This window comes from Pan troglodytes, chromosome 1 (genome assembly GCF_028858775.2).
Source record: "Pan troglodytes isolate AG18354 chromosome 1, NHGRI_mPanTro3-v2.0_pri, whole genome shotgun sequence".
Classification (NCBI taxonomy): Eukaryota; Metazoa; Chordata; class Mammalia; order Primates; family Hominidae; genus Pan; species Pan troglodytes.
In genome coordinates this window covers 88,869,725-88,884,786 of record NC_072398.2, presented here as the reverse complement: position 1 = coordinate 88,884,786, position 15,062 = coordinate 88,869,725, and the positions used below count along the sequence as shown (strand labels likewise).

Here is a 15,062-nt window from a genome sequence, read left to right as displayed (position 1 = left end):
AGAGAGAGGAATGACATTTTCCAAGTGCTCAAAGAAAAAAACCTGACATCTAAGAATACTGTACCCAGCAAGATTATTTTATTTTCCAAATATGAAGGATAGTCTTTCCCATACAAACAAAAGGTGAGAATTTACCACCACCAGATCCATCTTACAGTAAGTGTTAAAAGTAGTTCTTCGATCTGAAAGAAAAAAACACTAATGTGGTAGCGGAAGTTACTGCAGCTGCGGTGTTGTGCTGTGGGGAAGGGAGAAGGATTTGTAAACCCCGGAGTGAGGTTCTGCTTACCCGAGGCCGCTGCTGTGCGGAGACCCCCGGGTGAAGCCACTGTCATCATGTCTGACCAGGAGGCAAAACCTTCAACTGAGGACTTGGGGGATAAGAAGGAAGGTGAATATATTAAACTCAAAGTCATTGGACAGGATAGCAGTGAGATTCACTTCAAAGTGAAAATGACAACACATCTCAAGAAACTCAAAGAATCATACTGTCAAAGACAGGGCGTTCCAATGAATTCACTCAGGTTTCTCTTTGAGGGTCAGAGAATTGCTGATAATCATACTCCAAAAGAACTGGGAATGGAGGAAGAAGATGTGATTGAAGTTTATCAGGAACAAATGGGGGGTCATTCAACAGTTTAGATATTCTTTTTATTTTTTTTCTTTTCCCTCAGTCCTTTCTCATTTTTAAAAATAGTTATTTTGTAATGTGGTGTTAAAAACGGAATTGAAAACTGGCACCCCATCTCTTTGAAACATCTGGTAATCTGAATTCTAGTGCTCATTATTCATTATTGTTTATTTTCATTGTGCTGATTTTTGGTGATCAAGCCTCAGTCCCCTTCATATTACCCTCTCCTTTTTAAAAATTATGTGTGCACAGAGAGCCCACCTTTTTCAGGACACTGCATTTTCAGGCTTGTGGTGATAAATAAGATTGACCAATGCAAGCGTTCATAATAACTTGCCAATTGGCCCTGATGTTCTAGCATGTGATTACCTCACTCCTGGACTGTGACTTTCAGTGGGAGATGGAAGTTTTTCAGAGAACTGAAACTGTGGAAAAATGACCTTTCCTTAACTTCAAGCTACTTTTAAAATTTGAGGGTCTGGACCAAAAGAAGAGGAATATCGGGTTGAAGTCAAGATGACAGATAAGGTGAGAGTAATGACTAACTCCAAAGATGGCTTCATTGAAGAAAAGGCATTTTAAGATTTTTTAAAAATCTTGTCAGAAGATCCCAGAAAAGTTCTAATTTTCATTAGCAATTAATAAGGCTATACATGCAGAAATGAATACAACAGAACACTGCTCTTTTTGATTTTATTTGTACTTTTTGGCCTGGGATATGGGTTTTAAATGGACATTGTCTGTACCAGCTTCATTAAAATAAACAATATTTGTAAAAAAAAACCAAAAAACAAAAAACAAAAAAAACACTAATGTGCAAAAAGAAAACTTTTCAAGATATAAAACCCAAGACGTAAAATTAAGTTCATAGACAAACCCAGAAGACTATATTACTATAATGGTGGTATGCAATCCACTTATAACTTTACTATGCAGCCCAAAAGACAAATCTATCAAAAGCAATAATAGCTATAGCAACATGTTAAAGAGATAGTCAAAAAGGCAGGAACAGAAATGGATTTAAATGTATAATTTCTGAGTGTGTTTTAGCCTTTGTTTTTGTTCTTGTGTTTGTGATATAAGATAAGCTGTCATCTCTTTAAAATACCTTATTCTATCTATAAGATTTTTTTTTGTGAATCTCATGGTAATTACAGCACAAAAACTATTAATATATACTCACTAAAAATAAAAAGCATCAAATTAAGACATATTACCAAAGAAAATCACTTAACCACAAAAGAAGACAGTAAGAAAAGGAAGAGAGAAGCCTCAAAAACAAAAACAAAAACAAAACAAAACCAGAAAACAAGCAAAAAACAGCAGTAATAAGTCCTTGCTTATCAATAATATCACTGAATGTAAATGCTCTCAATTCTTCAATTAAAAGGCATAGAGTGGCTAAACGGATAAAGAGAGAAGACCTAACTATATGCTGCCCTCAAGAAACCCATTTACCTATACAGACACACATAGACTGAAAACGAAGGAGTGGGAGATATTCCATGAAACTGGAAACCAGAAAAGAGCAGGTGTAGCTATACTTACATCAGATAAAACAGACTACCAAACCTAAGATTGTAAAAAGAGACAAAGAAGGTCACTATATAATGATAAAGGGGTCAATTCAGCAAGAGGAAATAACAATTATAAGTATCTGTGCACCCAACACCAAAGCTCCCAAGTATATAAAGCAAACACTAATAGATCCAAAAGGAGAGGTAGACTACAATATGATAATAGCAGGAGAGCTAATACCCCACTCTCAAAAACAGACAGATCATCCATACAGTAAATCAACAAAGAAACAGTGGAGTTAAACTACATACTAGATCTAATAGGCCTAACTGCAATTTACAGAACATTTCACCCAACGGCTACAGAATATTCTTTTCATCAGCACATGGAACACTCTCCAGAATAAACTATACTTTAGGCCACAAAACAAGCTTGAAAAAATTGTAAAAAATAGAAATTATATTAAGTATCTTTTCTGAACACAATAGAACTAGAAATCCATAACAAGAGGAACCTCAGAAAATACAAACACATATAAGTTAAACAACATGTTCCTGAAAGACTAATGGATCAATGAAGAAATTAAGAAGGAAATTTAAAAATTGCTTGAAACGAATGAAAATGGCAATACAATGTAACAAAATTTATGGGATATGACAAAAGCAGTACTAAGAATGAAGTTTATAACATAAACACCTATGTCAAAAAAAAAAAAAAAAAAGGAAAGACTCCAAATGAACAATCTAATGATGCACCTCAAGGACCTAGAAAATAAAAAACAAGCCAAACCCTAAATTAGTAGAAGAAAAGAAACAATAAAGATCAGAGCAGAAATAAAATTGATACTAAAAAAAAATACAGACTATCAATGAAACGAAACACTTGCTTTTTGAAAAGATAGTATCAACAAACCGTTAGCTAGACCAACTAAGGAAAAAGGAGAGAAGACTCAAATAAATAAAATCAGAAATAAGAAAGGAAACATAACAACTGAGACCTCAGAATTACAAAGAATCATTAGAAACTATTACAAGAATGACATGCCAACACACTAGAAAACTTACAAGAAATGGATATATTCCTAGACACATACAACCTACAAAGATTGAACCATGAGGCCAGGGATGGTGGCCCACGCCTGTAATCCCAGCACTTTGGGAGGTGGAGACAGGTGGATCACTTGAGGTCAGGTGTTCAAGACCAGCCTGGACAACATGGCAAAACCCTGTCTCTACTAAAAACATAAAAATTAGCTGGGTATGGTGGCACAGCCTGTAGTCCCAGCTACTTGGGAGGCTGAGGCAGGAGAATTGTTTGAACCCAGGAGGTGGAGGCTGCAGTGAGCTAAGATTGCCCTGCTGCACTCCAGCCTAGGCAACACAGCGAGACTCCAACTCAAAAAAAAAAAAAAAGATTGAACCACGATAAAATAGAAAAACTTCTAAAAACCAGTGCCTAGATCAAAGCCTTAATAAAAATTCTCCCATCAAAGAAAAGCCCAGGACCTGACTGCTTTACTGCTGAATTCTACCAAACATTTAAAGAATTAATGCCAATCCTATTCAAACTCTTAAAAAAAAAAAAAAAAAAAAGGAAGAGGAGGGAATATTTTCAAACTCATTCTATGAGGCCAGCATTACTCTGATAACAAAACCAGACAAGGACACCACAAAAAGAGAAAACTACAGGCCGATATCACTGATGAACACAGATGCAAAAATTCTCAACAAAATATTAGTAAACCAAATTCAATGGTATACTGATAAGATCATTTACTAAGATCAAGTGGGATTCATTTCAGGGATGCAAGAATGGTTCAATATACATCAATAAACATGATATATCACATTAACAAAATCAAAAACAAAAACCATATGATAGTTAAACAGATGCTGAAAAAACACTAGATAAAATTCAACATCCCTTTATAACAAAAGTTATTATCAACATGGGTAGAGAAAGAGCATACCTCAAAATAATAAAGGCCATATATGATAAACTTACAACTAATATTATACTTAATGGTAAAAAATTGAAGACCTTTTCTCTACGGACCAGAAGGCAAGGATGCCCACTTTTACCACTTTTATTCGACAAAACACTAGAAGTCCTGGCCAGGTCAAGTAGGTATGAGAAACAAATAAAGGACAACCAAATTGGAAAAATTACCCTTGTTCACAGATGACATTATCATATACCTAGAAAAACCTAAGACTCAACCAAAATGATAAATTCAGTCCAGCTGCGGGATACAAAATCAACATACAAAAATCAGTAGCATGACCAGGTGCAGTGGCTCATGCCTATCAACCCAGCACTTTGGGAGGCCAAGGTGGGCGGATCACTTGAGGTCAAGAGTTCGAGACCAGCTTGGCCAACATGGTGAAACCTCGTCTCTAAAAAAAGTACAAAAATTAGCCAGGTGTGGTGGTGTGCACCTGTAGTCCCAGCTACTCAAGAGGCTGAAGTATGAGAATCACTTGAACCTGGGAGGGGGAGGTTTCAGTAAGCCAAGATTGAGCCACTGTACTCCAGCCTGGGCAACAGAGCGAGATCCTGTCTCAAAATATCAGTAGCATTTATATATGCCAATAGTGAATAATCTGAAAAAAATATCAAGAAATCCATTTATACTAACTACAAAAAATATAAAATGCCCAGGAATCACTCTAACCAAAGAAGTGAAAGGGCCATACAAGGAAAACTATAAAACTCTGATGAAAAAAGTTGAAGAGGACCCCCAAAAATGGAAAGATAGTCCATGCTTGTGGGTTGAAAGTATTGTAAAAATGATAGGGTAAATTACTACCTAAAGTAATTTACAGATTTATTGTATTCCCCATCAAAATATCAAAGACATTCTTCACAGAAACAGAAAAAAAATCCTAAAATTTATATGGCAGCACAAAAGACCCCAAATAGCCAAAGCAATTCTGAGCAAAAAGAACAAAGATGGAGGCATCACATTACCTGACTTCAAAATTTGCTACAAAGCTAGAGTAACCAAAACACTGTGGTACTGGCACAGAAACAGACACATAAACCAATGGAACAGAATAGAGGACCCAGATATAAATCCACAAATCTATAGCTAACTCATGTTTAACAAAGGTGCCAAGAACATACAATAAAGTGTTGGGAAAACTGGGTAACTATATGCAGAAGAATGAAACTCCTATCTCTCACCACACACAAAAATCAAATCAAAAAAGGATTAAAGACTTCAATCTAAGACCAGAAACTATGAAACTACTAGAAGAAAACATTGGGGAAATGTCCCAGGACATTGTCTGGGCAAAATGCTCATCACTAATTATCAGAGAAATGCAAATCAATGTGTCCTTAACACAGAGGCTGAAATATATATACATATATATAGAAAAAAAGACATGCGAATCAAATCCACAATGAGATATCATTTCACCACAGGTAAAATGGCTTGTATCAAAAAGACAGGCAATAACAGATGCTGGCAAGGGTACGGAGAAAGGGGAACCCTCCTGCACTGTTGGTGGGAATGTAAATTAGTATAGTCACAATGGAGAATAGTTTTTTTCCTCAAAAAATTAAAAATAGAACTAACATATTATCCAGCAATTCCACTACTGGGTATATATCCAAATAAAGGAAATAAATATATCAAAGCGGTATCTGCATCCCCATGTTTGTTTATTGGAGCACTATTTACAATAGCCAAAATATGGAATCAACTTAAGTGCTCATCAAGGGATGAATAAAGAAAATTACATATGCGCACGTGCACACACACACACACACACACACAATGGAATATTATTCAGCTATTAAAAAGAATGAAATCCTGTTATTTGCAGCAAAATGGATGGAACTGGAGGCCATTATGTTAAGGCAAGAACAAAGAGACGAATATGGCATGTTCTCACTCATATGTGGAAGCTAAAAAGTGGATATTATTAAGATCGAGAGTAGAATGGGAAGGAGGGTGAAGGAGGAAATGGAGGAAAACAGAATATAAATATATTTATTACCGCTTAACTGTACACATAAAAATTGTAAAGATGATATATTTTATTTGTAAAATAATTTCTATGCTCCTGGGATTAGCATTAATTAATCACCTAAGGTAGAAAAATAGGTCAGAGTCCAGAAGACCTGGCTACTTTACCTTGCTGGCTGGCAGTTTCTCAGATATGGCGATAATGTAACCGGTTCACTCACCATTCATACGCCAGATCTTCACTTGACGATCATCTGCCCCAGATACAATAAGGGGCATAGTGGGGTGGAAGGCAGCCCAGTTTACTCCACGATCGTGACCCTGTAGAAAAAGAGTGGTTCTTCTAAAACATCTTTATAGTCATTACTCAAAGCAAACCAATGAATCAAGCTACTCGTTGTAAAAAATGTCTCTGATTTATTCTTCATGTGAACAGATTCAAGAGACTACGCTGCTCTAAAATTTTGAGCATCAGAATTACCATGTCTGTCCTCCAATATTACCCCAAATTCTCATGTGAATTTCCAAATACATATTTCTAACCCCTAAACTCAGCCTCATTTGCATTTAGGATATTCTGCTTTGTTTTTTACTTGCCTATTTTTATCTTATTTCTACAAATAATTATTAATATCTCCAGACAAATTTTATTTTTTATTTTTTATTGTTTTTAGATGGAGTCTCGCTCTGTCACCCAGGCTGGAGTGTAGTGGCACGATCTCAGCTCACTGCAACCTCTGCCTCCCGGGTTCAAGTAATTCTCCGCCTCAGCCTCCCAAGTAGCTGGGATTACAGGCACCCACCACCACACCCGGCTAATTTTTTTGTATTTTTAGTAGAGATGGGGTTTCACCATCTTGGCCAGGCTGGTCTTGAACTCCCGGCCTCATGATCCACTTGCCTCGGCCTCCCAAAGTGCTGGGATTACAGGCGTGAGCCACTGCACCCGCCCGAAAAATTTTATAACTTAATGCAGAAATCTCAGTCTGGTCTTGAAGGAGCTCCAAGATTATTTTAAGAAGTTTGCAAGGTAAAAACTATTTTCATAATATTACTAAGACTTTGTCTTCTTCATTCTTTTTTTTTTTTTTTTTTTTTTTAAGATGAGGTCTTGCTGTGTCACCCAGGCTGGAGTGTAGTGGTGCAATCATATTAATTGCTCCCTGAAGTCTCAAACTTCCAGGATCAAGTGATTCTCCTACCTCGCCCTCCCAAAGGACTACAAGTGAGCACCACCACGCCCAGCTAATTTTTTTTTTTTTTTTTTTTTTTTGGTAGAGACAAGGTCTTGCTATGTTGCCTAGGCTGGTTTCAAACTCCTGGCCTCAAGTAATCCTCTGGCCTCGGTCTCCCAAAGTGCTGAGATTACAGGTGTGAGCCACTGCACCCAGCTTATTTATCTTCTTCATTGTTATTCTTTCATAAGTATACAATAGAGTTTCCCAGCACATGATATGTGATATCATCACTCTGACAGCTAATAGAATGTGTGCTGATATATTTCATGTTTTTAAAAGTTGTTTTAATCTAAAATGTGGTAAAAAATGGACAGATATAACCCACATAAACAAAAACTCTTTGGGGTCCTCAATAAATTTTAAGAGTATAAAGAGATCTTCAGACCAAAAAGTTTAAGAACTGCTGATTTTAAGATACTGTATACCCTATTTATACAGTTATATGGTATATTGTGACAGAATCCTGGATAAGGCAGTTTTGAATTAGCAGTATTATTGAGATGTATCATGATGCAGCAAAAAGCACCTGGGTTTTGGAGTCAGATCCAAATTCAAATCTTATTTCTTACATTTATTTACTAGATATATGTAGATTTTGGTAGACCACTTAATTTCTCCAAATCTCTTTTTTTTTTTGTCTGCTAAACAGGGATAATAATATCTACTTCAGTGGGTAGCTATGAAGATTAGATAATTTTTTAAAAGAAAAACTAGTTTCTTTCCCTTATGCTTTTCTGTTTTCCGACCTGCACAAAAATTACACATGGCTGGTTCTCGATAACTCTGATTAAATTTCCTGCTGCCCTGCCTTACAGAAAGCTTGAGAATGGGCTCTGCTTTGGGATGGTGATGAGGTCTACGCCTGGCTTTCTCCCTTTCCCACTGGGTTTATAAGGTAATAAGACTCTCCCTCAGGTGGCACATAAGCTTCATTTCTCTGTTGGTTCACGCACAATTTGATTTCTAGTACCTCAAACAGTGCCTGGCACTTAATAAGCACTCTGTAAATATTTGTTGAAGGAATGAATAAATGAACAACATATTGTGACTTTCCCAAGATGACAGCCCATATTCAGCCCCTGGCTATAAAGATAAGTACCTCTAGTACATGCTTCACCACTGCATCTGTAGTTCCAAATAGATCAACCCCAGTTATTCCTCTCACATCCGATTCCACCGCACCAGGGGACAGGTTTTTTTTCCTCAGACCTTTGAAGGGATAAGGAGTGGGATGAAACATGTAAACATAATGTTATCTAAAACAGCACAGTATCAGAAACACAGAAATTACAGTGAAAAAGAAAAGAAAAAGAAATGGAAAAGACTGAAGAAAGAAAAGAGACTCAAGAATTCCTATTTCTAAAAATATTCAAAATATTAAAGTACATTCACCGTCTTCTCTTCTGCTCCCTTAACACTTAAACAGATCCATTACTGGAATTTCTTTCTAGAGGAGGGTAACCCAAATTTCTGGCACACTTTAACCTCTTCTTCCACAAATCTTACCTCAAGAGGTGTCTGCTTCAGTTAATGCCCACTTTCCATTCTTCAGTGTTCTTGAAATGTGGCCCCAAATGGTAAACATTCAATTTCTACTCTCAACTTCATAAAATTTATAGCAGCTTTTCCCCGATCATTTCAGAAATTTTTTTCTTTTTTTTAAAGAATAGTCAAGTGCAGTAGTGAGAATGGGGAAAAGAGTGGAACAAGGAGTTCAATCTGTAACTGACTGTGAACAATCAACTGAGATAACTCACTATCTTCGGACTAGGCTCAAGAAATTTTAAAGGAAAGCCATTTGAGGTTGGCGTGGTGGTTCACGCCTATAATCCTAGCACTTTGGGAGGCTAAGGCAGGTGGATCGCTTGAGCCCAAGAGTTAAAGATCAGCCTGAGCAACATGGCAAAACCCCGTCTCTCCAAAAAATATAAAAATTAGCTAGGTGCAGTGGCGCGAGCCTGTAGTCCCAGCTACTTGGGAAACTGAGAGATAGGGGGATGGCTTGAGCCCAGGAAGTCGAGGCTGCAGTGAGCCATGATGGCGCCACTGCACTCCAGCCTGGGTGACATTGAGACCCTATCTCAAAAAAGAAAAGCCATTTGAAGAAGCCACAGTGCAGTGTTTCTCAACTTGAAGCCTTTCGACAGCTGATGGGGGAAGTTCCAAATGGGTTACAGAAACTAGGCCTATTAAGTACAAAACAGCTATTTGGTAGAAGATAATGTAAAGCCATAAGCCATGTAAAAAGTGTACTCATGCCTACTACTTGACTCTTGGACGAAGAACAAGATAATTAAAACTGTCATGTCATTTTAAGTTCCTGCTTAAAAGGCTGATTATAGATTTGAATACTTGGATTTTGCCATTAAAACCTTTGGAGCCTAGTTTTACTGGGAGGAATTATCCTGTAACTTAAAAACGATGGAAAAAGACACCAGAATAATAATAGTCTTATTTGTAGAGGACCCACATATATGGCTCAAGTAAATCTATCTTTAAAAGCTATTTGTGCTATAGTCAGAACCAAAATTATGATAGCACTGCTACTATCTCACATTCGGAAAGTACTTTGTGGTTTTCAGAGAGTATGTTATGTAACTGGACTCTGATAACAAACCTTTGGAATGAACAAGCAGGTAAAATTATAACAGTTTGTAGATGAGAAAAAAGAATTGAGACTAAAATCCTATATTTTGAAGTATTTTGGGGGAATAGTGGAAGATGAAATTACCTAGCACTTGTAAATATTTTTTAAAAAGACAGTTATGTGTAATGGAAAATAAAAACTCTCATTGAAAATAAAACCTAAAGGCTGGGCGCAGTGGCTCACGCCTGTAATCCTAGCACTTTGGGAGGCCGAGACGGGTGAACCACCTCAGGTCAGGAGTTTGAGGTCTGCCTGGCCAACATGGCAAAACCCCGTCTCTACTAAACATACAAAAATTAGTCGGGCATGACAGCGCATGCCTGTAATCCCAGCTGCTAGGGAGGCTGAGGCAGGGGAATTGCTTGAACCCGGGGGGCGGGGCTGGGGGGGCGCAGCGCGGAGGTTGCAGTGAGCCAAGATTGCACCACTTTACTCCAGCCTGGGCGAAAGAACGAAACTCCGTCTCAAATTAAAAAAAAAGGAGGCTGGGCACGGTGGCTCACACCTGTAATCCCAGCACTTCGGGAGGCCAAGGCAGGTGGAACAACTGAGGTCAGGAGTTTGAGACCAGCCTGGCTCAAATGGTGAAACCCTGTCTCTACTAAAAATACAAAAATTAGCTGAGTGTGGTGGTGCATGCCTGTAATCCCAGCTACCTGGGAGGCTGAGGCAGGAGAATCACTTGAACCCGGGAGACAGAGGCTGCGATGAGCTGAGATCCCGCCACTGCACTCCAGCCTGGGCAACAGAGTGAAACTCCGTCTCAAAAAAAGGAAAGAAAACCTAAGTCATTTTAAGCCTAAACTTTGCCATCTGTAGGAAAATATAAGAACTTAAGTTTAATAACTGCATTTATATTTATTGTTTTAAAATTATAATATATCTCTTCTGTTATGGTGGCACCTACATGTTAACACTGGAGAAGCAAGAGCTTAGAAGGCCACAACAATTTTAATTATCTTGTCCTGTGTCCAAGATGAGCATTTAGCCAGTAGGTAGAGAGAAATAAAGCTGATGTTTTACAATATACTCTCCCAAAGGTTCATAAATACTTTATCGCTGGGATGCCTCCTTTCACTTATTTCACTTGTCCCTTTAATAAGATCTGTCAACTTTTTCTAACGAGTCTGGTATATGAAACAGATTCAAAGGAAAATACAAAGATAGACAGCTGTGAGAAACTTCACCTCCAATAAGCTTCAACAAACACATTAAAAGGAAAGCCGTATGACAGAATGGAAGGCTTTGTTGCATTTGCGTGTAATGATCCGGGAAAAGGGGAAGGGCAAAAACAGACAGATGAATGGTGACAGGCAGTGAAAAGATACTTAGAGAAGAAATATTTGAGCCTTCAACAAGCCGCTCGCTAGGACTGAACGACAGATGGAAAATTTCTACAGCAGCTACCCAAATCCAGAGGGAGGAGAGGACACTCTCAGAATGGACCAGTTTGATGCACACCTCCCAATACGGACCAGGGAAAGCAGGAAAAAGAGAGGGATGATAACAGGATTTGGCAGCAAATTAATACTTTTTTAGTAGCCTTTTCAAAGACTGAGCCTGAATTACATGGGCTTGACATGCAAAGGTATAAGCATATTAAAATAATTTAACTGTCAGTTTACTTGGAAGCTCAAGTTAAGAAAGTAACCTTTTATATGTAGGTTTGTAAATACATTCCCTTTTAAACAAATAGTTTTTGCCAGGGTAACACAAAAGATTCAGGTTAAGCTAAGCCCTGTGGGGTTCAATCCCTATGGGAGAGGTACCAAGAGATAGGTTTTCCTTTAAAGATCTCTATATTCTCTTACTGCTTAACTAACTCAGAGAGTGTCCCTTTCAAAAAAAAATAGTCAAAAAAATTAGAACTAGTCCTCTAAATTTGGGAGTATTCATACTCTCATTCAGAACTAACTTCTCCCTTTCGGAAATATAAGCACTGGTCTTTAACAGACCGGAAAGCTAATTCCTCTTCCTGTTTTCAGACTTATTTGAACCCAACAGCAAAAAAGAACCCTGCTGAAAAAGAATATGCTGATTTCTAGAGAAGGAAAGTATAAAAGTCTAACCCAAAAGCTTCTTGCACTTTGTTAAATACCAAAGCATCTCCTTCCACTCTGGTTAAGGGGTTACTGGAAGTCAAGAGTTGTGGGTAAAGAACAACACTTAGAAATGGTAAAAAGAGCATTAACATTAGTACAGCAAGCTAGCACAAAATTCTTACTACCACATAAATAAAGTATAGCAATTGCAAGGTTATTATATAGTAATCCATGCACTTCACACATTCAAGAGCAAGTATAAACCCCATGGGGTCACACTCCCTCTCTTCTCTGATCTAGGGCCCTTAATTTTGATGTAAAAATGTTCTCTGTCTGCAAAAGGTAAAGAAAAGTATTTCATGCCTTGAGCATTTCATGACCACCAAGAATCCAACCACCTGACTGCCCCCAAACTGCATTGGCTAGACTGCAGGGAACATGCAGGGCTGGCATCAGGTGGCACAAACATTACTCTTACAGTGGAGCCCTTCTCAACCCGGCGTTCTGGAAAAGAATTAAGTTTTAATGCCCGAAAGGCATCAGTTTAGGTATGTAACAAATTCTCTATGACCTAGAATATCATTAGCTATATACCATTCTTAGAAGAACTACGAAAACAGCCACTGAAAGTACTTTCTATAGCACTTAATTCTCTCACAGAATCCAGGTTGACAAAGGCTATTCTGAATAATTGCCGGCCAGGGGCAGTGGCTCGTGCTTGTAATCCCAGTACTTTGGGAGGCTGAGGCAGCCGGATCACTTGAGGTCAGGAGTTCGAGACTAGCCTGGCCAAAATAGTGAAACCCTGTCTCTACTAAAAACACACAAAAATTAGCTGGGCATGGTGGCATGCGCTTGTAGTCCCAGCTACTTGGAAGACTGAGGCAGGATAATTGCTTGAACCCAGGAGGTGGAGGTTGTAGTGAGCTGAGATCATGCCACTGCACTCCAGCCTGGGTAACAGTGAGACTCTGTCCCCACCGCCCCCCACCAAAAAAAAATTGCCCCTGATCAGCTGGAATAGCATGAATTGGGATCCAAGCCCATCAGGCTCCTATATCCTGAGACAGAGAGAGTGCTTTGAATGTGTGCACAGTGAAAAACCATGGAAAGCCATAGCAAGGTTACTGGGAGAGTACATGCTAAGCTCCCTGGTACTGGCAGTGAGGAGAGGACACAGGTTCACAGTGCCTGTGTCTAGCTCCTCCTGTTGGCATGGCTGGTCACATCTGGGTGTACTTCAAAAAACCTTGTCAGTCTGATGAAAAACTGCAATGGCAAAGCCCTAGGGAAAGAGAATACAACTGCCCTATCTCCAATACCTCTTGTTTATACTCCTCCCTTTCATTCTATGCCTTTGAAAACTACGAAGACAGCATGATCTAGAGGTTCTACTCTACAATTGTCCCCATCTCCTCTTGTCTTGTTTCTATGCTACATTAACCTAAACAACTGCTATTGCAGTATTCCAAATGCTGTATCTCAGAATCCAAATTTTCAGCTTGCTGTTCATTAATGGTCTATAAGAACAAGTGCCATTATTGCCCCAGTCCCCCATGCCACAATGGAGTTGGGAATAGTTATCACATCAGCTGTACAATGCAGAGGATGACTCCTTTATTACAAAGAACCAAACAAAGATCTATGAGGGGGGCCTTCCTTTCATAGAATGAAACATGTTTTGTAGTCCAGTCACTGACATTTCAGAGGACTCAAATCTCCAAGAATTTCTAAGGAAATGAATAGAAAGAAACAACAGGCTGGGCATGGTGGCTGGCGCCTATAATCTCAGCACTCTGGGAGGCAAAGGTGGGTGGATCACCTGAGATCAGGAGCTCGAGACCAGCCTGGCCAACATGGTGAAACCCTGTCTCTACTAAAAATACAAAAATTAGCTGGGCATGGTGGCACATGGCAAAAAAAAATAAATAAAAGTTAAAAAAAAAAGAAAGAAAGAAACAACAAATACTAACTGGTCAGAGAACTACAGCATTTAGTGTTTGATTTCCCTATTCCAACATGAAGCGCTTCCATAGGTCTCACAGGTACAGTCCATTCTCTACATTTAAATTCTCTAGGTAGCACTTTCTTAGATCTCCTCTATATAAGACTAAACATTTAAATCCTTGTCTCAAAATAAAGATACGTAAACTGTAAAAGGAGGAATTATCCCAACTATCCATAATCTATAAATTATTTAATTTCTAGTCCTAAATCTGTCCATTAAAAGGTATTCTGGGCCAGGCACAGGGGCTCATGTCTGTAATCCCAGCACTTTGGGAGGCTGAGGCAGGCGAATCACCTGAGGTCAGGAGTTCGAGACCAGCCTGGTCAACATGGTGAAACCCTGTCTCTACTAAAAATACAAAAATTAGCTGTGCGTGGTGGCGTGCACCTGTAATCTCAGTTACTTATGAGGCACAAGAAACGCTTGAATCCGGGAGGCAGAGGTTGTAGCGAGCCGAGATTGCGCCACTGCATTTCAGCATGGGTGAGACAGAGTGAGACTCCATCTCAAAAAAAAAAAACAAAAAAAACAGGCCAGCCACGGTGGCTCACACCTGTAGTCCCAGTACTTTGGGAGGCCGAGGCAGGCAGATCACAAGGTCAGGAGTTTGAGACCAGCCTGGCCAATATGGTGAAACCCCATCTCTAATTAAGATACAAAAATTAGCCAGGTGTGGTCACATGCATCTGTAGTCCCAGCTACTCAGGAGGCTGAGGGAGAATTGCTTGAACCCGGGAGGTGGAGGTTGCAGTGAGCCAAGATCATCACACCACTGCGCTCCAGCCTGGGCAACAAAGCAAGACTCCCTCTCAGAAAAAAAAAAAAGGTATTCTGGACATAAAAGTCACCAACTCCTAGAACCCAGCCATGCTCCCTGCACTAGAAGAAACGTAATAGAGAGATTTTACTATTTTTAAATAAAGCGATAGGGTCCAAGAGTCTTGTTTCCCTGTATTAATCTATTCTCAAAATTTCTTTTTGTCATAGATGTATTTTTTCTTA

At 38.8% G+C, this 15,062-nt stretch overlaps 2 protein-coding genes across 10 annotated transcripts in view; one reads left to right on the top strand and one right to left on the bottom strand.

Moving 5' to 3' along the window:
* The window catches only part of COPA (COPI coat complex subunit alpha), a 54,076-nt gene that overhangs the window by 27,735 nt on the left and 11,279 nt on the right, over positions 1 to 15,062 (bottom strand). For all 9 annotated transcript variants that reach the window (XM_001171574.6, XM_001171563.6, XM_063812021.1 and 6 more), the window contains 2 exons: positions 8,463 to 8,572; positions 6,347 to 6,446 (listed from right to left, as the gene is read on the bottom strand). In XM_001171574.6, the coding sequence (XP_001171574.1) occupies positions 6,347 to 6,446; positions 8,463 to 8,572 (210 nt within the window). The remainder of the gene's footprint in view (positions 1 to 6,346; positions 6,447 to 8,462; positions 8,573 to 15,062) is intronic.
* On the top strand, positions 220 to 2,875 carry LOC746844 (small ubiquitin-related modifier 1-like). Its single transcript, XM_054672668.2, has one exon. It carries the CDS (start codon positions 337 to 339, stop codon positions 640 to 642), a length of 306 nt encoding a protein of 101 aa, XP_054528643.1. The 5' UTR covers positions 220 to 336; the 3' UTR covers positions 643 to 2,875.